Genomic DNA, 23,530 nt, shown 5'->3' on the forward strand with positions numbered 1-23,530 from the left:
GGCTGGGCTGTAGAAGGAAAGAAGGAAGGTGAGGTAGGAGGGGGCAAGGTGATGGAGAGCCTTGAAGCCGAGAGTGAGGAGTTTTTGCCTGATGCGTAGGTTGATTGGTAGCCACTGGAGATTTCTGAGGATCCCTCAAAATCCCTTGGCCACAGTGCACTCCACACAATTTTTAGCTGACATCTCTCAGAAAGATTCAGAAGTCCCTTGGGTCCCCTTTCTCATCAAAGGTCACATCCAGGGCCTCTCCTCCAAGACTATCTCAGGGACAGAAAGCAGGAGCCAAGATTTCCCTACAGTCCTGACCTCTGAGCATCCAACTCCAATGCTTACAAATGTGTTCATTCAATTCTGCATTCAATTATTTATTTTTGATTAATCAGTTGTACTTACTGAGCACTATGGGCAGAGCACCGTACTCTATTACTCTATTTGTAAATATCTTTATGTCTCTCTCCCCTATTAGAATGTCAGCTTTTTGTGGGCAAGGAATGTGTTGCTTTTTTGATTTAGTACTTCCGAAGCACTCAGTATAGTGCACTACCCCCAGGGGCCACTTAAGTGACACCACGGGCAAATCAATGCATTTCTTTGTGCCTCAGTAGCCTCATTTATAAAATGGGGATTTAGACTGTGAGCAATTGGTGGCACAGGGACTACGTCCAATCTGATTAACTTATATCTACCCCAGCGATCAGTACAATACCTGACATATAGCAAGCCCTTAATTACCATAAAAAAATTCAGGGGGACCCCTAGACTCCTTCCTAGGGTCATAAAAAGGGATTCCCCAACTCCTCTGAAGGTCGGATCTCAATCGGTTTCAACAGAACTATCCCAGGGTTCTGTGACAGTTCAACCAAAAGGGGGAAGTTTCAGGAGCGGCGGTGAGGAGTGAAAGAAAATGTAGGTCTGCTTCAGGTAGTGGGATCAAGAACATTTTGAACGGAGGCCAAGTTCCCCCAGGAAGCAATATAACTGAGTTACCTGGAACTTCATCTGGAGAGTACATTCCAATAGGTATCAGCCCACCATCCCCTTTATTCCTCTCCTCAGCACTCAGGGACCCAGGCATACTTTATTACATTTGTATATTCAATTATTTATTCCTTGTTTCCATCCTGATACATCTGTACTACCTGAACCCACGACTAGCTCATGGGTTCTAATCCCGGCTCCGCCACTTGTCTGCTGTGTGGCCTTGGGCAAGTCGCTTCACTTCTCTGGGCCTCAGTTACCTCATCTGTAAAATGGGGGTTAAGACTGTGAGCCCCATGTGGGACATGGACTGTGACCAACCCGATTTGCTTGTATCCACCCCAGCACTTAGGATAGTGCCTGGAACCTAGTAAGCACTTAACAAATGCTGTAATTATCATTATTACCTTTCTTGCTATCCCTCGCACTTTTTCCTGCCTCTGTTGTAAATACTAACTGTCCACCCCCTTAAACTGCAAACTCCTGGAGGGCAAGGATCATGTGTTTTGCTTCAGTTGTGCTCTGCCAAGCACTTAGTATAGTGCTTTGTTTTAGAAAAACAGTCTGGGCATTTAAGGTCCTTCCTAACTGGTACTTGTTCAGCGCTTACTATCTGTCGAGTACTGTGTCGAGTACTGTGTAGATGCCGGGGTGGAGACCGTTTCTGTCCCATCTGGAGCTCCCAGTCTGAAGGAGGGAGAACAGGGACTGAATCCACATTTTACAGATGAGGAAATGGATCCTCAGAGAAGTTGCGACTTGCCCAAGCGGGGACTGGAGAGGGAAGAGTCCGGGTGGCAGGGAGGTGTATGAGGTGGCTGAAACAGCAACTGAATCGGCCTATGACAAGCTATTGATCCCTGTCTACTTGTTTTGTTGTCTGTTTCCCCCCTTCTAGACTGTGAGCCTGTTGTTGGGTAGGGATTGTCTCTATCTACTGTCGATTTGTACTTCCCAAATGCTTAGTACAGTGCCCTGCACCCAGTAAGCGCTTAATAAATACGACTGAATAAATGAATGCTTCACAAACAAAATAATTTATTGAGCATTTACTGTGTGCAGGGCACTGTACTAAGCGTGTAGGAGGGTACAATGTAACACAACAGGCAGACATGTTCCCTGCTCACAAAGGACCATATAAATATTAAAGACGTGTACATAGTGAAGTGGGGCTGAGGATGGGGTGACTATCAAGTGCTTAAAGGGTACAGGATCAAGCGCATAGGCGATGTAGAAGGGATAGGCACACTCGACCCTCAAAAGGAAGACACTGATGATGATTTTATGGACATAAAGGTCATTTCAACAAGTCCTGAAGAGTTAATCTGTCCTAAAAAAGAATCATTACATTCACCAACGAAAAAGATAATGAACTTTTCAAAGGGGAAAGGCTGTAAGAAAAAGCTCCCCCTTCTACACTGCAACCCCACAAATACACTTGCTGGGTTTTTTTCCAATCTTTTACATCTCTAACCACAAGGCAAATGATTCTGTGACCTAGGTCCTTGCACCCGCCTAATTTTCCCACTACAGCACAGCTAGTTGCCGACCCTACCTGCTTTCCCAAGGATGCACGATTCCTCACAAAACCCACGGGCAGTTGTTTGTAAACTCACTTCTAATAGCAAAAACTGCAAATTTTTCCTTGGCAAAAATATCCTAAACTACCTATCCTAAAATTCACTCACATGATCAAGGGGACCGACTTACTGCTTCCAAATTCACTTTCTTAGCCCCTCATTTGAAAGGTTCCAAAACATGAGTCATTTCAAGAAGGAAAAAACGAATGTCAGGTTCCTACCGACTGTAAGATTTGCCAACTGAGGGGGGAGGTCTGTGGTCACCAGTCGATGTCTGAGAATCTGATTAAGCTGATGCAGTGTGGTCTGCTTCTCGATTTTGGTAATCGGGTCAGGCGGAATGATTTTATCCTATTTGAGAGTCAAGATAATGAAATAAGCTTCCATCAAAACACAAAAGAAGGATCTTGGGTGCGGGAAGGGCAGTTTATGTGTATGCACTGTACTTATTGGATTTCTTACAAGAGATTGGATCAAACACCCACTTTGGGAGGTACGATAAAACAATGAGCAGGAAGTCACAAGTCTGCTGAATATAAAAAATAGAGCCTACAGGATTGAATGCACTTCCATCTTCTCTCTGCTTCATACCTGGGAGACAATTCAGTCACTACACCGAGTTTCAAGGAAAAAAAGCACACCAATCAAAATTTCTAGGATGAAATATCTGATGAACTGGTGACTTTGTGAAGGAAATTTCCAAAAAGCAAACAGTACATAATATTTTCACTTTTAAAACCGAATAGCAATTTCACAGCTACATCTCACCCAAAAAGCAATGGGGGAAAAAAAAAAGTTTTGGTAAAGACCCCCAAATTTTACTGCCCCTATTAAATTTAACAAAGAACTTCATTTGAAGGGCTTGGATATAATCACTTCAAAATACTTGTGAAAAACCGATAGAGAAACCCCTTTCATTTATCTAACCCATATGACATTTCGACAACAGTAAAGCTGAATACCAAAATCGTAAGCATTTAAGATTTATTACATGCTGAAAAGACACGCAGCTTACCCTAATGCATGTTGGTAGACGGGGGTAGGACCCAGTAGTGAGTACGTCGATGGCATAAGGAATGGCAAAACTGGGTAGGCGAGCGTGAACCAAAGCATCTCTGGCCAACGACGCCAAACGATCAGCAGTGTCCACGAAGAGGATGGCTTGTTGGTCTAAAAAGCTTGAAATCATCTTCGAAACAAAGTACACCAAAGACCCTTTATTTTCCCATTTCGAACATCTCTACTCATGCCTCAGTTTAAGGAAATCAAACCCTGAATACCAGACATCAAACCGCCTGACTGGAAGGTTGGATTAAAGAAATGAGTAATTGCCACTTCGTAAAATATAGCGAGACCTCTCAAAAATTTGCAATTCTTTACAAGCTTTTATCATTTCAGTTTTCCTCTCTTTAGGCAATTGTACACCCTTCAGAGAATTAGCCAATTATCCAAAAGTACACCTGACCCTTAAATGAAGCGGGGGAAAAACAGGTAATTCGCAGCAACTGAGAAGTGGGATTTTCTTGATCCAACGTTTCCTTAAACAACTGTCAAGACTTTCCTTAAGTTCATTAACACGAACAATTACACATTTGTACAAAGACATGATTACTTTGGTAAGCGAAACCTCTCAATTGTTTAAAAGAGCCAAGTGTAAGTTTGAGGAGGAACTTAATAATCAAAAGCGGTATTTATGCCACCTTAAGAAAAAAGCTTTACTCACCGCACATTTTTCCACTTTTCCAGCATTATTAGCCCATTTTACTAAAGCTAGTAATCGAACAAAGAGTTGGCGGGTGCGGCTGGCAAACTGCACTATTTCTATTTTCCTGTAAAAAAAAGAATGCAGAATTCTAAATGCAACAGGTGCTAAAGAGAGAAAACGATCTACTCTGACATGATAAAAAAGGAAGACTGCCTATCCTGAGTTTTGTTATTCATTCATTCAGTCGTCTGTATGGAGTGCTTACTGTGTGCAAAGGACAGTACTAAGCGCTTGGGAGAGTACGATATAAAAATAACCTGACAACTCCTGTCCCCAATGAGCTCAGTCTAGAGGGACGTGCTTAGTACAGTGCTTTGCCCTCAAGTAGTTTCTCCCTAAGATCATGGACTGACTGATTAGCTGCCCTAGGGTAGTGGAGAGGTGCACCTTGGAACCAGGGAGAGCCACTGAGGCCATTGGGGGGTGATTTGGGGGGCGACTGAGGAGCAGTGATTGCTCTCTGCTACACTAGACTACTTAAAACAACCCGGAACCCAGCTGTCATAGTTAAGAATAATACCCCCCTAACAGAACTTGGACCAAATCCCACGCAAAGGGTCAGGTTGTTTTCAAAGACTCACCTTTCCATATCAGTCTTCCTTGGCAGTCTGTTAAAACAACAACAACAAAAAAAAGGATATGAAGAATGATATTTATAGTGTATTTTCTTCCAAATACTATAGTTTCCTGCTGCGATTTGTATGAACACCAACAATGATAGCCAAAGAAGAAATTCGAAAACAACAGACCTATCGCTTGCTGCATGTTATGGCCAATTGGGCTAAAACGTTACTTAAGTGGCACAAGACTTTAATAAAAACAATACTTTCTTGGAAGAATAAAATAGGAACACTATAAAAATATTTTTACACTCTGGATGCTTCACAGTAAATTTAAAAATACATTTTTTTTAACCTAGTACAAGATACTGCATAGTCTGAGCAGAATAAATGCTGTAGATCAATGTATTTAATGAGCACTTACCATATGCAGAGCCCTGTATTAAATGTTCGGCAGAGTCAATACAACAGAATTAGCAGACCCTTTCCCTGGCCATAATGAGCTTACAGTCTACAGCAAATGTGATGAAGATAATGATTGTTTATGAACGTCCTTCCAAAGTAGTTTAAAACGAGGAGTTTTACTCAAAACCATACAGTCATAGCATTTTTCACAAGGAACAGATTAGCTGCAGGCTCAGGGCTGCCAAATGTTCAATAAATAACCCAAACAAAAGGGTTACATTTTTACATACTGCAAACTTTGTAGTCAAAGTAAGTCCAAGCCAGTTCTCTCTAGTTTGATGCACACAGCTATACTGTGGGGATCCAAAAGTCAGGTATTAAAAATTCTTAGATTATAAACCCATCACAGGGAAGGTGTGTCTATCTTGAATCTACCCCAGTTGTTGGCACGTATAAAGTGCCTTATTAAAACCCCACACTTAAAGGATTTCATTGTTTGCTGGTTGAATTTGGTCATACAAGTAAAAAATAATCATATACAAAATTTATAAATGATTTTCGGGGGGTAAACTTTTACTTTACATGTGCAGTTGATGACAAACTGGACATGAGGGTCAGCTTAAATTGAGAAGGACACTCTACTGCCTCTATATTTTCAAATGCCTTAACTATTATGTCACAGTTTTTCAAGGTAGTTCAATATTCGAAGAAGATTCAAATGACCATTCCTATCCACGGGTAAGGATCCAAACGTGAATTTTCTCAAAGCCTTCCTTGAATACTGATGTAAACAACCACTTGCTTGAATTTTTCCTCAAGAAAAGCTGCCCATCTCAGTTGTTCTTCCAAGCTAAGGGGAGTCTGCCATTTAATCAGGCCAAAAACACCAGTATGCTCACAAGAGGGTTGGATAAATTCATAAAGAAGTAGTCTATAGTACATTACCACAAGGAAAGTTAAGGTAGTTGCCTGGTATATCTGATAGCTTATTTATGTATGTATGTATATTAATGTCTGTCTCCCCCTCTAGACTGTGGGCAGGGAATGTGTCTGTTGTATTGTAGTCCCCCAAGCAAGTGCTTTGCATACAGTAAGCGCTCAATAAATACGATCAAATGAATAAATACGATCAAATGAATGACTATCTTTCTGTTCCATTCAATGTCATGTCATGCACTTGGGTCTGTATCCTTAGGGCACTTGGTATCCAGCGCTTAGAACAGTGCTCTGCACATAGTAAGCACTTAACAAATGCATTATTATTATTATTATTATTATTATTATTATTATTATTATTATTATTATTCACCCCACTCTCGGCCCCACAGCAGTTTATCCGCTATTTATGTTAATATCTGTCTTCACCTCTAGACTTGTAACCCTGTTGTGAGCAGGGAGCGTATCTAACAACTCTATTGTATTGTACTCTCCCAAATGCTTAGTACAGTGCTCTGCACATAGTAAGTGCTCAATAAATGCCATTGATTGATGGATTTAGGACAACCATCATATGGATCCTCCAATTATCCTGTTGCCACTTTCAGAACAGAATATCAGGCTAGAATGACTCAATGGGCTTTTCTTAAATTCCCCCATTCATTATGCAAAAGTAAATCATGCTGCAAAAATATCAAATTAAAATCTTAATGGTGAGGGGAAATGTATCCAAATTATTTTGGGGAAAAAAGCAGGGAGGGCTAAATACTGTACGCAAAGAGATATTACTGTTTCTTCAACATCATGTATATGACTAAGACTGCTTCCCTAACAGATACCTGTACAGTCATTTCTGCTATACCATGGTAGTTAAGTTCCTGAAGAACTTTATCTTATGGGGAAAAATCACATTATGTTAACTGCTAATCTAATGAGAATTAATGATCTACGGGGTAGACAATACCAACACGACTGACACTTTTTGAAACACTTTCCTGTATTGTCATTATGTCTGGGCTAGAACACTGGACACCTTGTTATAAAAAGCTCATGCCGAATACTCAAGTCTGATGCCGCACACATGCACCCAACCATTTCTTCCAACACCACATATTGTTGTATCTAGCGTGTTGTGTGGTTGGAAGAACATTCACTAATGTTGTCATCACATCCTGCCCAACTGCATGTAGTGAAAATATCCTTTTGGGCAGAATCAGGGGTATCATAAAGTTGCAAAAACACACACACACAAAAAAAAACCCCAGAGTACTGCACAGTAAAGTAAAAAGGCAGAGGCTGAGAAGTGTAGCAGTTTCACACCTTGACTGACAACATATGCACAACAGTTTCTCTTTCTCAAATCTACTTGGGCCAATCTGTGATTCGAGTTATACCCGGAACAGACTCATATTGTACAAAAAGCGTTGTATTCAAATTGTGTCATGAACCCGTGTGTTGGAGCAGAAATGAGTGAACTTGAGTTTTAGAAAGGATGGCCAGAACTGGAGTGAGACCACTAAAAATGCAACTGCTAGCTGGGGTTTGATTACTTACAATTTCCTTATAAAAAATAATTCCTTAATCTACAAAAAAGTGAATCAGAGACAAAATGATCCACATAATTTATCCAACAATTAAAGATTATTAAAAACGGTTTAGAAAGGAATTTTGCTCTACCTATAAAAAGAGATTTTAGCTGGTTCTGTAACACCTAAAAGTATCTTTCTTCTGCCAATTCATCACATAGACTGGTGTCATCTGAACACTTTTAAAGTTGTCCAAGAAGACAAAGTGACAGACAACGAGGCAGAAGACTCGGGCTCCGGTTCTGACTCTGGCCCCTGTTACTCCACGGGAATGGAGTGAAAATATCAAATTCAGGACTGACAGTCACTCATGAAATAAAACTTGTTTAGAGACAATAACATACAATTTCACCTCTAAACTTTTCAGAAAGATGGCCAAATTGCCTTTCACTTTCGACACCTTACAATTCATAGTTTCAAAAATTTCGATGAAGTGATTTTTGAGCTGTATCTTTCCCCTAAGCATTTATAATTTTCCCCAAATGAACAGGTTTTACCGCCCCGTTTGCTCTGAACGGCCAGTAGGTCGACACCTTGTATCCTCCCCAGTGCTTAGAACGGTGCTTTGCACATAGTAAGCACTTAAATACCAAAATTATTATTATTATGATTATTCTATAGACCTCACAGCTCCAACACAATCTAATTCTTCCTTTAAACATCAGCTGGGTTACTGACCCAGGTCCTGGCTAGAACTGTCAATCTTAACAACTAAAGTGCCCCCCAAACTTTCGACCTGTGTTTATAAACCCTACTAAACGAAACATCTCGACTCCCATAGTTACAAAACCCGTGGATTACAAAACTCGGTGCTTTAAGTGGAAAGTTGAACAGCTTTACAGCAAAAGAGGGGGGTTGGCAATTTCTGTGGAGGCATGAGAAGGCTCAATAGCCACAGAAGCAAAGACATGCCGCGGCCATTCATTCAGTCGTATTTACTGAGCACTTCAGGGAGCACATTATAATAATAAACAGAAACATTCCCTGCCCACCCTCTCAGGGCAGCTGCTTCTTCCTGAAAAAAATAAATCCAAAGGCTCTTGGAGTCACTTGAGTTGGAGAAAGGTGAGACCAAGTTGCCACTTGGGGAGGAGAGAGAGAAACTGCAGCTGGCCAACAAATGAAAATGGGGATTCACCGAGTGAATAGAGCACAGGCTTGGGAGACAGGAGGACCTGGGTTCTAATCCCGGCTCTGCCTCTTGTCCGCTGTGTGCCTTTGGGCAAGTCACTTCTCTGTCCCTCAGTTCCCTCATCTGTAAAATGGGGATTAAGACTGTGAGCCTTATGTGGGGCAGGGACTGTGTCCAACCTGATTAACTTGTACCTAGCCCAGCGCTTGACATATTATAAGCACTTAACACCATCATTATTATTATTATTATGAACTCCTGTTCTTCCTCCCCTCAGAGAATGGGCACCTTGTATGGGCCAGGGGCACAGTGCGATCTGATTATATCATCATCATCAATCGTATTTATTGAGCGCTTACTATGTGCAGAGCACTGTACTAAGCGCTTGGGAAGTACAAATTGGCAACATAACTGCACTGTATATTGCACTGTCCTCTCCAAAGCGTCTAGCCTGCACATAGCAGGCACTCAATAGATGCCTTCGATTGACCTACCCTGGTGCTCCGCACCTAGTAAACGCTTCATACCCCAATTACTGTGATTGTTATGAAGGAGGGAAAGGAGGGAGGGTGACAGGGGAGGGAGAGAGCGGGGCAGAGAAAGACGGGTTCTGCACTTCATTCATTACATTGTATTTACTGAGCGCTTACTGCGTGCACAGCACCGTACTAAGCACTTGGGAAAGTACATACAGCAATAAACAGGGATGGTCACTTTTATTGCTGTATTGTACTTTCCCAAGCGCTTGATATAGTGCTGTGCCCCCAGTAAGTGCTCAATAAATGACTGAATGACTGAATGCACTGTACTTTTCCAAGTGCTCAGTACAGTGCTCTGCACAGTTAAGTGCTCAATGCGACAATGAATGAATGATTGTACTGCAGTCTCCCAAGCTCTCAGTCCAGTGCTCTGCACATAGAAAAGCGCTCAATAAATATGACTGAAGGAATGAATGAATGCATGGTGGTTTCCAAAGTGCTCAGTCCAGTGCTCTGCACATAGTAAGCGCTCAAAAAATACGACAAAGAATGAATGAAAGCTTTGTAGTTTCCCAGGCACTCAGTGCAGTGCTCTGCACATAGTAAGCATTCAATAAATATGACAATGAATGAATGTATTGTGGTTTCCCAAGCACTCAGTCCAGTGCTCTGCATATAGTAAGTACTCAATAAATATGAGTGAAAGAATGAATGCACTGTGGTTTCCCAGGCGCTGAACGCAGTGGTGTGCAGGCAGTAGGTGGTCAGTAACTGGGAGGTGCAGGGTGTGGGGTCAGGGGGAAGGGCAGACACTTAGAACAGTGCTCTGCACACAGTAAGTGCTCAATAAATACGACTAAATGAATCATATTTATTGAGCGCTTACTGTGTGCACAGCATTGTACTAAGTATTTGGGAAGTACAAATCGGCAACAGATAGAGACGGTCCCTACCCAACCACGGGATCCCAGTCTAGAAGGGGGAGACAGACAACCAAAACAAGTAGACAGGTGTCAATACCATCATAATAAATATAATTATAGCTACCTACACATCATGGCTGAGATCACGGAGAAGCAGCGTGGCTTAGTGGCAAGAGCACGGGCTTGGGAGTCTGAGGTCATGGGTTCTAATCCCGACTCCGCCACTTACCCGCTATTGTGACTTTGGGCAAGTCACTTCACTTCTCTGGGCCTCAATTACCTCCTCTGGAAAAGGGGGATGAAAACTGTGGGCCCCATGGAGGACAACCTAATGCCCTCATGTCTCCCCCAGTGCTTAAAACAGTGCTTGGCACAGAGTAAGCGCTTAACAAACACCATCATTATTAATACTATTAGGGACCGTCTCTTTATGTTGGCGATTTGTACTTCCCAAGCGTTTAGTTCAATGCTCTGCACACAGTAAGTGCTCAGTAAACACGATTGAAGGAATGACTATAGGGACGGTCCCTCCCCAACCATGGGCTCCCAGTCTAGAAGGATTATCTTTGTCCAGAAACGCTCTGGGCATATCACTCCCCTCCTCAGAAATCTCCAGTGGCTACCAATCAATCTGCGCATCAGGCAGAAACTCCTCACCCTGGGCTTCAAGGCTGTCCATCACCTCGCCCCCTCCTACCTCACCTCCCTTCTCTCCTTCTCCAGCCCAGCCCGCACCCTCCGCTCCTCCGCCGCTAATCTCCTCACCGTACCTCATTCTCGCCTGTCCCGCCATCGACCCCCGGCCCACGTCATCCCCCGGGCCTGGAATGCCCTCCCTCTGCCCATCCGCCAAGCTAGCTCTCTTCCTCCCTTCAAGGCCCTACTGAGAGCTCACCTCCTCCAGGAGGCCTTCCCAGACTGAGCCCCTTCCTTCCTCTCCCCCTCGTCCCCCTCTCCATTCCCCCCTTCTTACCTCCTTCCCTTCCCCACAGCACCTGTATATATGTATATATGTTTGTACATATTTATTACTCTATTTATTTTGCTTGTACATATCTATTCTATTTATTTTATTTTCTAAGTATGTTTGGTTTTGTTCTCTGTCTTCCCCTTTTAGACTGTGAGCCCACTGTTGGGTAGGGACTGTCTCTATATGTTGCCAATTTGTACTTCCCAAGCGCTTAGTACAGTGCTCTGCACATAGTAAGCGCTCAATAAATACGATTGATGATGATGATGATGATGAGAGAGACAACCTCCTCACTGTCCTGCCATCGACCCCCGGCCCACGTCCTTCCCCTGGCCCGGAATGCCCTCCCTCCACACATCCGCCAAACTAGCTCTCTTCCTCCCTTTGAAGCCCTACTGAGAGCTCACCTCCTCCAAGAGGCTTTCCCAGACTGAGCCCCCTTTTTCCTCTCCTCCCCATCTCCCCCCGGCCCTACCTCCTTTCCCTCCCCACAGAACTTGCATATATTTGTACATACTTATTACTCTATTTTACTTGCACATATTTCCTACTCTATTTTATTAATGATGTGCACACAGCTATAATTCTATTTATTCTGACGGTTTTGACACCCTTGTACATGTTTTGTTTTGTTGTCCGTCTCCCCCTTCTAGACTGTGAGCCCGTTGTTGGGTGGGGACCATCTCTGTTGCTGACTTGGACTTTCCAAGCGCTTAGTCCAGTGCTCTGCACACAGTAAGTGCTCAATAAATACGACAATGAATGAATATAGCTATAATTCTATTTGTTCTGGCCATTTTTGACACCTGTCTACATGTTTTGTTGTCCGTCTCCCCCTTCTAGACTGTGAGCCTGTTGTTGGAGGGACCGTCTCTATTTGTTGCCGACCTGGACTTCCCAAGCACTTAGTCCACTGCTCCACACACAGTAAGCGCTCAATAAATGCGACTAAATGAATGAATACAGCTATAATTCTACTTGTTCTGACGATTTTGACACCTGTCTACATGTTTTGTTTTGTTGTCCATCTCCCCTGTCTAGACTGTGAGCTCGTCGTTGGGTAGGGACCGTCTCTATTTGTTGCCGACCTGGACTTCCCAAGCGCTTAGTCCACTGCTCCGCACACAGTAAACGCTAAATAAATGCGATTAAATGAATGAATACAGCTGTAATTCTATTTGTTCTGACGATTTTGACACCCATCTGCATGTTTTGTTTTGTTGTCCGTCTCCCCCTTCTAGACTGTGAGCCTGTTGTTGGGTAGGGCCATGTCTGTTGCCGACCTGTATTTCCCAAGCGCTTAGTCCACTGCTCTGCACACAGTAAGCGCTCAATAAATGCGATTAAATGCATGAATACAGCCATAACCCTATTTGTTCTGACGATTCTGACACCTGTCTACATGTTTTGTTTTGTTGTCCGTCTTCCACTTCTAGACTCTGAGCCCGTTGTTGGGGATGGACCGTCTCTGTTGCCGACCTGGACTTCCCAAGCGCTTAGTCCGGTGCGCCGCACACAGTAAGCGCTCAATAAATGCGATTAAATGAATGAATACAGCTATAATTCTATTTGTTCTGACAATTTTGACACCTGTCTACATGTTTTGTTGTCCGTCTCCCCCTTCTAGACTGCGAGCCCGCTGTTGGGGAGGGACCGTCTCTATCTGTTGCCTACTTGTACTTCCCAAGCACTTAGTCCACTGCTCCACACGTAGTAAGCGCTCAATAAATGAGATTAAATGTATGAACACAGCTACAATTCTATTTGTTCTGACGATTTTGATACCTGTCTACATGTTTTGCTGTCCGTCCCCCCTTTCCAGACTGTGAGCCCGTTGTTGGGGAGGGACCGAGCCCCCACCTTCCTCTCCCCCTCCTTACAGCACCTGTATATATATATATATATATACGCTTGTACGTATTTATTACTCTATTTATTCATTTTACTTGTACGTATTTATTCTATTCATTTTGTTGTCTTTCTCCCCCTTCTAGACTGTGAGCCCGCTGTTGGGTAGGGACCGTCTCTATAAGTTGCCAACTTGTACTTCCCAAGCGCTTAGTCCAGTGCTCTGCACACCGTAAGCGCTCAATAAATACGACTGAATGAATGACCGTCTCTGTTGCCGACCTGGACTTCCCAAGCGCTTAGTCCAGTGCCCCGCATTCATTCAATTGTATTTATACAATTTATACAATGGCAACCCTCTCCATCCCCCACATCTCACCTCCTTCCCTTCCCCACAGCACCTGTATATATGTATATATGTTTGTACATATTTGTTACTCTATTGATTTATTTATTTTACTTGTACATATCTATTCTATTTATTTTATTTTGTTAGTATGTTTGGTTTTGTTCTCTGTCTCCCCCTTTTAGACTGTGAGCCCACTGTTGGGTAGGGACTGTCTCTATATGTTGCCAACTTGTACTTCCCAAGCGCGTAGTACAGTGCTCTGCACACAGTAAGCGCTCAATAAATACGATTGATGATGGTGAGGATGATGATGACTGTCTCTATATGTTGCCAACTTGTACTTCCCAAGCGCTTAGTACAGTGCTCTGCACACAGTAAGCGCTCAATAAATACGATTGATTGATGGAAGTGACTTGCCCCAAGTCACACAGCTGACAATTGGCAGAGCTGGGATCAATCAATCAATCGTATTTATTGAGCGCTTACTGTGTGCAGAGCACTGCATTAAGCGCTTGGGAACTACAAGTTGGCAACGTATTTGATTGATTGAAGTGACTTGCCCCAAGTCACACAGCTGACAATTGGCAGAGCTGGGATCAATCAATCAATCATATTTATTGAGCGCTTACTGTGTGCTGAGCACTGTACTAAGCGCTTGGGAAGTACAAGTTGGCAACATATAGAGCGTATGATTGATTGATTGACTGAAGTGACTTGCCCCAGTCACACAGCTGACAATTGGCAGAGCTGGGATCAATCAACCAATCAATCGTATTTATTGAGCGCTTACTGTGTGCAGAGCACTGTACTAAGCGCTTGGGAAGTACAAGTTGGCAACACACAGAGACAGTCCCTACCCAACAATGGGCTCACAGTCTAAAAGGGGGAGACAGAGAACAAAACCAAACATACTAACAAAATGAAATAAATAGAATAGATATGTACAAGTAAAATAAATAGAGTAATAAATACGTACAAACACATATACAGGTGTTGTGGGGAAGGGAAGGAGGTAAGATGGGGGGGATGGAGAGGGGGACGAGGGTTCTCCAGGCCTCAGTTCCCTCATCTGTAAAATGGGGATGAAGACTGTGAGCCCCCCATGGGACATATGTTGCCAATTTGTACTTCCCAAGCGCTTAGTACAGTGCTCTGCACATAGTAAGCGCTCAATAAATATGATTGATGATGATGATGATGACAACCTGATCACCTCGTAACTTCCCCAGCGCTTAGAACAGTCCCTCCCCAACACTGGGCTCGCAGTCTAAAAGGTGGGATTTGAACCCATGACCTCTGCCTCCAAAATCCACGCTCTTTTTTTTTTTAATGGCATTTTATTAAGCGCTTACTACGTGCAAAGCACTGTTCTAAGCGCTGGGGAGATTACAAAGTGATCAGGTTGTCCCACGTGAGGCTCACAGTCTTAATCCCCGTTTTCCAGATGAGGCCCAGGGAAGCTAAGTGACTTGCCCAAAGTCACCCAGCTGACAATCGGCGGGGCCGGGATTTGAACCCACGACCTCTGACTCCAAATAATAATAATGATGGCATTTATTAAGCGCTTTAGGTGCAAAGCACCGTTCTAAGCGCTGGGGGCTACAAAGCGATGAAGTTGTCCCATGGGGGGCTCACAGTCTTCATCCCCATTTTACAGATGAGGTAGCTGAGGCCCAGGGAAGCTAAGTGACTTGCCCAAAGTCACCCAGCTGACAATCGGCGGGGCCGGGATTTGAACCCATGACCTCTGACTCCAAATAATAATAACGATGGCATTTATTAAGCGCTTACTAGGTGCAAAGCACCGTTCTAAGCGCTGGGGGCTACAAAGTGATGAAGTTGTCCCACGGGGGACTCACAGTCTTCATCCCCATTTCCCAGATGAGGTCACCGAGGCCCAGAGAAGTGACTTGCCCAAAGTCACCCAGCTGACAATCGGCGGGGCCGGGGTTTGAACCCACGACCTCTGACTCCAAATAATAATGATGGCATTTATTAAGCGCTTACTAGGTGCTAAGCACCGTTCTAAGCGCTGGGGGATACAAAGCGATTAAGTTGTCCCACGGGGGGGCTCACAGTCTTCATCCCCATTTTCCAGATGAGGTAACTGAGGCACAGGGAAGTTTAGTGACTTGCCCAAAGTCACCCAGCTGACAATTGGCAGAGCTGGGATTTGAACCCACGACCTCTGAAGGTAACTGAGGCCCAGAGAAGTTGAGTGACTTGCCCAAAGTCACCCAGCTGGCAATCGGCAGAGCTGGGATTTGAACCCACGACCTCTGAAGGTAACTGAGGCCCAGAGAAGTTGAGTGACTTGCCCAAAGTCACCCAGCTGACAATCGGCAGAGCCGGGATTTGAACCCACGACCTCTGAAGGTAACTGAGGCCCAGAGAAGTTGAGTGACTTGCCCAAAGTCACCCAGCTGACAATCGGCAGGGCCGGGATTTGAACCCACGACCTCTGAAGGTAACTGAGGCCCAGAGAAGTTGAGTGACTTGCCCAAAGTCACCCAGCTGACAATCGGCAGAGCTGGGATTTGAACCCACGGCCTCTGAGGGTAACTGAGGCCCAGAGAAGTTGGGTGACTTGCCCAAAGCCACCCAGTTGGCAATCGGCAGAGCTGGGATTGGAACCCAAGACCTCTGAGGGTAACTGAGGCCCAGGGAAGTTGAGTGACTTGCCCAAAGTCACCCAGCTGACAATCGGCAGAGCCGGGATTTGAACCCACGACCTCTGAAGGTAACTGATGCCCAGAAAAGTTGAGTGACTTGCCCAAAGTCACCCAGCTGACAATCGGCAGAGCCGGGATTTGAACCCACGACCTCTGAAGGTAACTGAGGCCCAGAGAAGTTGAGTGACTTGCCCAAAGTCACCCAGCTGACAATCGGCAGAGCCGGGATTTGAACCCACGACCTCTGAGGGTAACTGAGGCCCAGAGAAGTTGAGTGACTTGCCCAAAGTCACCCAGCTGACAGTCGGCAGAGCCGGGATTTGAACCCACGACCTCTGAAGGTAACTGAGGCCCAGAGAAGTTGGGTGACTTGCCCAAAGCCACCCAGCTGACAGTCGGCAGATCCGGGATTTGAACCCACGACCTCTGAAGGTAACTGAGGCCCAGAGAAGTTGAGTGACTTGCCCAAAGTCACCCAGCTGACAATCGGCAGAGCCGGGATTTGAACCCAAGACCTCTGAGGGTAACTGAGGCCCAGAGAAGTTGAGTGACTTGCCCAAAGTCACCCAGCTGGCAATCGGCAGAGCCGGGATTTGAACCCACGACCTCTGAAGGTAACTGAGGCCCAGAGAAGTTGGGTGACTTGCCCAAAGCCACCCAGCTGACAGTCGGCAGATCCGGGATTTGAACCCACGACCTCTGAAGGTAACTGAGGCCCAGAGAAGTTGAGTGACTTGCCCAAAGTCACCCAGCTGGCAATCGGCAGAGCCGGGATTTGAACCCACGACCTCTGAGGGTAACTGAGGCCCAGAGAAGTTGAGTGACTTGCCCAAAGTCACCCAGCTGACAATCGGCAGAGCCGGGATTTGAACCCACGACCTCTGCCTGCAAAGCCCGGGCTCTTTCCACCGAGCCACGCTGCTTCTCCCGGTGAAGGAACGAACGCACTCACAGGTCGGCGAGGACGGTGAGCTCGGCGTAGGCCCGGTGGAGGAGGAAGTCGATGAGGGTGCTCAGTCGGTAGCCGGGGCTCGTAGTGGCCGCCGCCGCCGCCGCCGCCACGGCCGCTCCCGCCACCGGCGGCGGGGGAGGAGGAGGAGGAGGCGGAGGAGGGGCCGACGAGGCCGCCGAGCCGGGGCCGTTGTTCCCCCCCAAGCCGCCGCCGCCGCCTCCGCCGCCGCCTCCGGCCGGAGGGACGAGCTGGTGGTTGTCCAGCTGCACCGGCGCCATCCCGGGGCTCCCGCGCCGCCGCCGCCGCTTCCCCTCAGGCGTGGCCCCCTTCTCCGCGCCTTCCCGCCTAGCGCCGGCCGCGGGGCTCCGGCCCCATGAAGGGAAGCCGCCAGCGACGGCCGGCCTCAGAGGCCGCGGGCCCCCTCGGCCGCCATGGTGCTGGCCCCCGACGGAAGTGGGCGCGGGGACGGAAGGAGAACCTGCGCCCGGGCGGCGGGGGAGGGGGCGGCTTCCGGGCCAACCCGAGCCCGCCCTCCCCGAGGAGGCCCGCCTCGATGAGGCCGTCGTGGCCGAGGCGAATCGTGGCCGAGGCCTTCATGGCCGAGACCAGTCGTGGCTGAGGCGATCGTGGCTGAGGCCGGCATGACCGAGATGATCGTGGCCAAGCGTGTGGTGGCTGAGGCCGTCGTGGCCGAGGCGAATCATGACTGAGGCCTTTATGGCCGAGGCTGAGGCGATCGTGACTGAGGCCGTCGTGGCCGAGGCCGAGGCCGTCATGACCAAGATGATCATGGCCAAGCGTGTGGTGGCTGAGGCCGTCGTGGCCGAGGCGAATCATGACTGAGGCCTTCATGATCGTGGCTGAGGCGATCGTGACTGAGGCCGTCATGGCTGAGGCGATCCTGGCTGAGGCAGTCGTGGCTGAGGCGATCCTGGCTGAGGCCATCGTGACCGAGATTATCTTGGCCAAGTGTGTGGTGGCTGAGGCCGTCGTGGCCGAGGCGAATCATGGCTGAGGCCTTCATGACCGAGACCAATCGTGGCTGAGGCCGTCGTGGCTGAGGCGATCGTGACTGAGGCCGTCATGGCTGAGGCGATCCTGGCCGAGACCGTCGTGGCCGAGGCGAATCATGACTGAGGCCTTTATGGCCGAGGCCAATCATGACTGAGGCCGTCGTGGCCGAGGCGATCGTGGCTGAGGCCGTCATGACCGAGATGATCATGGCCAAGCGTGTGGTGGCTAAGGCCGTCGTGGCGAATCATGGCTGAGGCCTTCATGGCCGAGGCTGAGGCGATTGTGGCTGAGGCCGTCGTGGCCGAAGCCGACGTGGTTGAGGCGAATCATGGCTGAGGCCGTTGTGGCTGAGGCGATCGTGACTGAGGCCGTCGTGGCTGAGGCGATCCTGGCCGAGGCCATCGTGGCCGAGGCGAATCATGACTGAGGCCTTTATGGCCGAGGCCAATCATGGCTGAGGCGATCGTGACTGAGGCCGTCGTGGCCGAGGCGATCGTGGCTGAGGCCGTCGTGGCTGAGGCGATCCTGGCCGAGGCCATCGTGGCCGAGGCGAATCATGACTGAGGCCTTTATGGCCGAGGCCAATCATGGCTGAGGCGATCGTGACTGAGGCCGTCGTGGCCGAGGCGATCCTGGCTGAGGCCGTCGTGGCCGAGGCGATCGTGGCTTAGGCCGTCATGACCGAGATGATCATGGCCAAGCGTGTGGTGGCTGAGGCCGTCGTGGCCAAGCCGAATCATGGCTGAGGACTTCATGATCGTGGCAGAGGCCGTCGTGGCCGAAGCTATCGTGGCTGAGGCGATCCTGACTGAGGCCGTCGTGGCTGAGGCGAATCATGGCTGAGGCCTTCATGGCCGAGGCCAATTGTGGCTGAGGCCGTCATGGCTGAGGCGATCATGACTGAGGCCGTCATGGCTCAGGCCGTCGAGGCCGAGGCGTTCATGGCTGAGGCTGTCGAGGCCGAGGCGTTCATGGCTGAGGCCTTCATGGCTGAGGCAAATCGTGGCTGAGGCCGTCGTGGCTGAGGCGATCGTGACTGAGGCCGTCATGGCTGAGGCCGTTGGCCGAGGCAATCGTGGCTGAGGCCGTCATGACCGAGATGATCATGGCCAAGCGTGTGATGACTGTGAGCCCACTTTTAGACTGTGAGCCCACTGTAGGGTAGGGACTGTCTCTATATGTTGCCAACTTGTACTTCCCAAGTGCTTAGTACAGTGCTCTGCACACAGTAAGCGCTCAATAAATATGATTGATGATGGCTGAGGCCATCATGACCGAGATGATCATGGCCAAGCGTGTGGTGGCTGAGGCCATCATGGTCGAGGCGAATCATGGCTGAGGCCTTCATGGCCAAGGCTGAGGTGATCGTGGCTGAGGCCATCGTGGCCGAAGCCATCGTGGTTGAGGCGATCCTGACTGAGGCCGTCGTGGCTGAGGCGAATCATGGCTGAGGCCTTCATGGCTGAGGCCTTCATGGCCGAGGCCAGTCGTGGCTGAGGCTGTCGTGGCTGAGGCGAATCATGGCTGAGGCCTTCATGGCCGAGGCTGAGGCGATCGTGGCTGAGGCCATCGTGGCTGAAGCCATCATGGTTGAGGCGATCCTGACTGAGGCCGTCGTGGCTGAGGTGAATCATGGCTGAGGCCTTCATGGCCGAGGCCAATCGTGGCTGAGGCCGTCGTGCCTGAGGCGATTGTGGCTGAGTCGATCGTGACTGAGGCAGTCATGGCTGAGGCGATCCTGGCTGAGGCCATTGTGGCCGAGGCGAACGTGGCTGAGGCCATCATGACTGAGATGATCACGGCCAAGCTTGTGGTGGCTGAGGCCGTCATGGCCGAGACGAATCATGGCCGAGGCCAATCATGGCTGAGGCTGTCGTGGCTGAGGCGATCGTGACTGAGGCCGTCATGACTGAGGCGATCCTGGCTGAGGCCATCATGACCGAGATGATCATGGCCAAGCCTGTGGTGGCTGAGGCCGTCGTGGCCGAGACGAATCATGGCCGAGGCCAATCATGGCTGAGGCTGTCGTGGCTGAGGCGATCGTGACTGAGGCCGTCATGGCTGAGGCCATCATGACCGAGATGATCATGGCCAAGCCTGTGGTGGCTGAGGCCGTCGTGACTGAGGTGATCATGGCCAAGGCCTTCGTGGTTGAGGCCAACCATGGCTGAGGCCATCATGACTGAGGCCGTTGTCGCCGAGGCCAGTCGTGGCTGAGGCTGTTGTGACTGAGGCCACCGTGGCTGAGGCCAGCGTGGCTGAGGCGATCATGGCTGAGGCTGTTGTGGCCAAGGCGATCATGGCTGAGGCCATCGTGGCTGAGGTGATCATGGCTGAGGCTGTTGTGGCTGAGGCGATCATGACTGAGGCCATCGTGGCTGAGGCGATCATGACTGAGGCCATCGTGGCTGAGACGCTCATGGCTAAGGAGATCATGGCCGAGGCCGTCGTGGCTGAGGCGATGGCTGAGGCGACCGATCCAGTCCCGGCCGCCCAAGAGCCTCGAATGGCGGGGCTGGCTGTGAAAAAAAATAAAGAGCGAAGGAGAGCAGGTTGGAGCCGTTTCTAGTCGATCTTGGACATTGCCCGTCAACTCCTGAGCAAGTGGAGGCCTTTGCCGCCCCAAGTTGGCCCCAGGCCTCAACCCCTACCACCCACCACGTTTCTGGGATCAGTCAATCAATCAATGGTATTTATGTGCAGTGCACTGTACTGAGCGCTTGGCAGAATCCACCACAACACAATTATTCATTCAATCGTATTTCTTGAGCACTTGAGGAGCAGCGTGGCTAAGTGGCAAGAGCCCGGGCTTGGGAGCCAGGGGTAGTGGGTTCTAATTCCGGCACCGCCACTTATCAGCTGTGTGACTTCGGGAGAGTCACCTAACTTCTCTATGCCTCAGTTACCTCATCTGGAAAATGGGGATTAAGACTGTGAGCCCCATGTGGGACAGCCTCATTACCTTGTATCTACCCCAGCACTTAGAACAGTGCTTGGCGCATAGTAAGTGCTTAACAAATACCAACATCATTATTATTACCGTGTGCAGAGCACTGTACTAAGTGCTTGAAAAGTACAATTTGGCAACAGATAGAGTCAATCCCTACCCAACAAAGGGCTCACAGTCTGGAAGGGGGGAGACAGACAACAAAACAAAACAAGCAGACAGGCATCAGTAGCATCAAAATAAATAGAATTATAGATATATACACATTAATAAAATGAATATGCGCAAGTGCTGTGGGGAGGGGAAGGGGGTAGAGCAGAGGGAGGGAGTCGGGGTGATGGGGCGGGGAAAAGGAGCAGAAGAAAAGAGGGGCTCAGTCTGGGAAGGCCTCCTGGAGGAGGCAAGCTTTCAGTAGGGCTTTGAAGAGGGGGAAGAGGCACCACTTACCCTGCCCATATTGAGCGTATAGTTTAGAGGATCTGAGCTGTGGCTTAATGGATAGAGCACGGGCCTGTGAGTCAGAAGGACCTGGGTTTTGATCCCGGATCCCCCACATATCTGTTGTGTGACCTTGGGCAAGTCGCTTCACTTCTCTGGGCCTCAGTGGCCTCATCTGCAAAATGGGGAGAAGAGTGTGAGCCCCATGTGGGACAGGGACTGAGTCCCGCCCGGTTAACCTGTATCTACCTGCACTTAGAACAGTGCTTGGCACATATTAAGTGCTTAACAAGTACCATAATTATTATTATTGTTCCTCTCTACCCAAACACCCGCCACCTTGGTTCAAGCTCGCACCTACTCAGGAATAGACTATTCTCTCCAGCTTTTCAATGGTGTCCAGCCTCTCCCCCTTCAATCTTTATACTGCACACTGCTGCCTTGATCATTTTCCTGAAATGTGTTTGACAAATGTCCCCACTCCTCACAGTGGTTACACTGCTGTATTAAGGAAAATCACCCAAACATTAGCCTCAAGGTTCCTCCATCGGCTCACTTCATCTCACATATAGACTGTCTTCACCCACAGTTCCCAACTTCCACTCTTCTTTCCTCCCAAGCCCTCCTAATTGTACCTCATATTTGTTAAGTGCCAGGCACTGTACTAAGTGCTGGGGTCTTATGATGTCGAGTCATCTCCGACCCAGAGTGACTCCACGGCCACATCTCTTCCAGAACACCCCACTTCCATCTTCAGTTGTTCAGGTAGATACCAGCAAATCGGATTGGACACAGTCTCTGCCCTACATGGGGCTCAGGGTCTTTCAGTTCTACAGATGAGGTAACTGAGGCACAGAGAAGTGAAGTGACTTGCCTAAGGTCACAGAGCAGACAAGTGGTGAAGCCAGGGTTGGAACCCAGGTCCTTCTGACTCGTAGGCCCGTGCTCTATCCATTAGGCCACGCTGCTTCCCTACTAGGCCAGGCTGCTTCCCCAGATCTAACTTTTCTGCCTCAGACTCCTAGCTTATTCTTTTCCTCCTGTTTTATACCCCCTTCAATTAATCAATTCTCTCTGTTGTGGGCCTAGCATTGTATTAAGCATTTCGGGGAGTACAATTAACTACAAGATTTGGTAATTGCTCCCAAGGACTTTAAAATCTACTGGAAGAGACTGGTAGCAATCATTCACAAAGTACTACAGCTATTAGCACTTAGAACAGTGCTTGGCACATAGTAAGCGCTTAACAAATACCATCGTTATTATTAATAGCAAAAGTAGGTTTGTGTAAATTAAATGTCAAGAATATACCTAGGTGCTGAGGTGTGTAAACATCCGCTAAAGGCAGTTGGATGGCTGCAGACTGGGAAGGTGGAAATTAATTAGGGACTGCTTTGTCAAAGGAGATGGGTTTTCAGGTGGGATGTGAAGATGGGAAGAACTTTGGCTGATCTGAAGGGGACGGAAGCTCTAGGGAGCAGGAAAAGTGTGAACAAGGCTTTTGGAGGCAGGAGAGTCGAGATCGAGGCACAGTAGAAAGGTTAGCCTACAAGGAACAAGTGTGAAATATGGGGTGTAGTGGGAGAGGAACGTTAATAAGTACAAGGGAGATAGCTAATGGAGTACCTTACAGTCAGTAGCAGCGTGGTCTAGTGGATAGATCATGGGCCTGGGATCAGAAGGACCTGGGTTCTAATGCGGCCTCTGCCACTTGTCTGCTGTACGACCCTGGGCAGGTCACTTCACTTCTCTGGGTGTGCTTCAGTTACCTCATCTGTAAAATGGGGATTAAGACCATGAGCCCCTCGTGGGACGTGGACTGAGTCCAACATGATTAGCTTTTATCTACCCCAGTGCTTAGAACTGTGCCTGACACAAAGTGAATGCTTAATAAATATCATTAAAAAATAGCCATGGGTTTCTGCTTGATGTGGAAAGCATTGGGTAACCGCTGATGACTTTTAAGGAGTGGGGAAATGCAGTAAGAGTAATTTAT

The 23,530-nt window shown here is 48.0% G+C and overlaps 1 protein-coding gene across 1 annotated transcript in view; it reads right to left on the reverse strand.

Moving 5' to 3' along the window:
* Window positions 1-17,413, reverse strand: part of MED14 (mediator complex subunit 14) — a 58,291-nt gene extending 40,878 nt beyond the window's left edge. The window contains exons 1-5 of the mRNA XM_038760224.1: window positions 17,136-17,413; window positions 4,905-4,931; window positions 4,282-4,387; window positions 3,574-3,747; window positions 2,780-2,909 (exon numbers count right to left, since the gene is read on the reverse strand). Coding sequence (XP_038616152.1) covers window positions 2,780-2,909; window positions 3,574-3,747; window positions 4,282-4,387; window positions 4,905-4,931; window positions 17,136-17,413 — 715 coding nt within the window. The remainder of the gene's footprint in view (window positions 1-2,779; window positions 2,910-3,573; window positions 3,748-4,281; window positions 4,388-4,904; window positions 4,932-17,135) is intronic.
* Between the last annotated feature and the right edge of the window lie 6,117 nt (window positions 17,414-23,530).

Source organism: Tachyglossus aculeatus, chromosome 18, assembly GCF_015852505.1.
Source record: "Tachyglossus aculeatus isolate mTacAcu1 chromosome 18, mTacAcu1.pri, whole genome shotgun sequence".
Taxonomy (NCBI): Eukaryota; Metazoa; Chordata; class Mammalia; order Monotremata; family Tachyglossidae; genus Tachyglossus; species Tachyglossus aculeatus.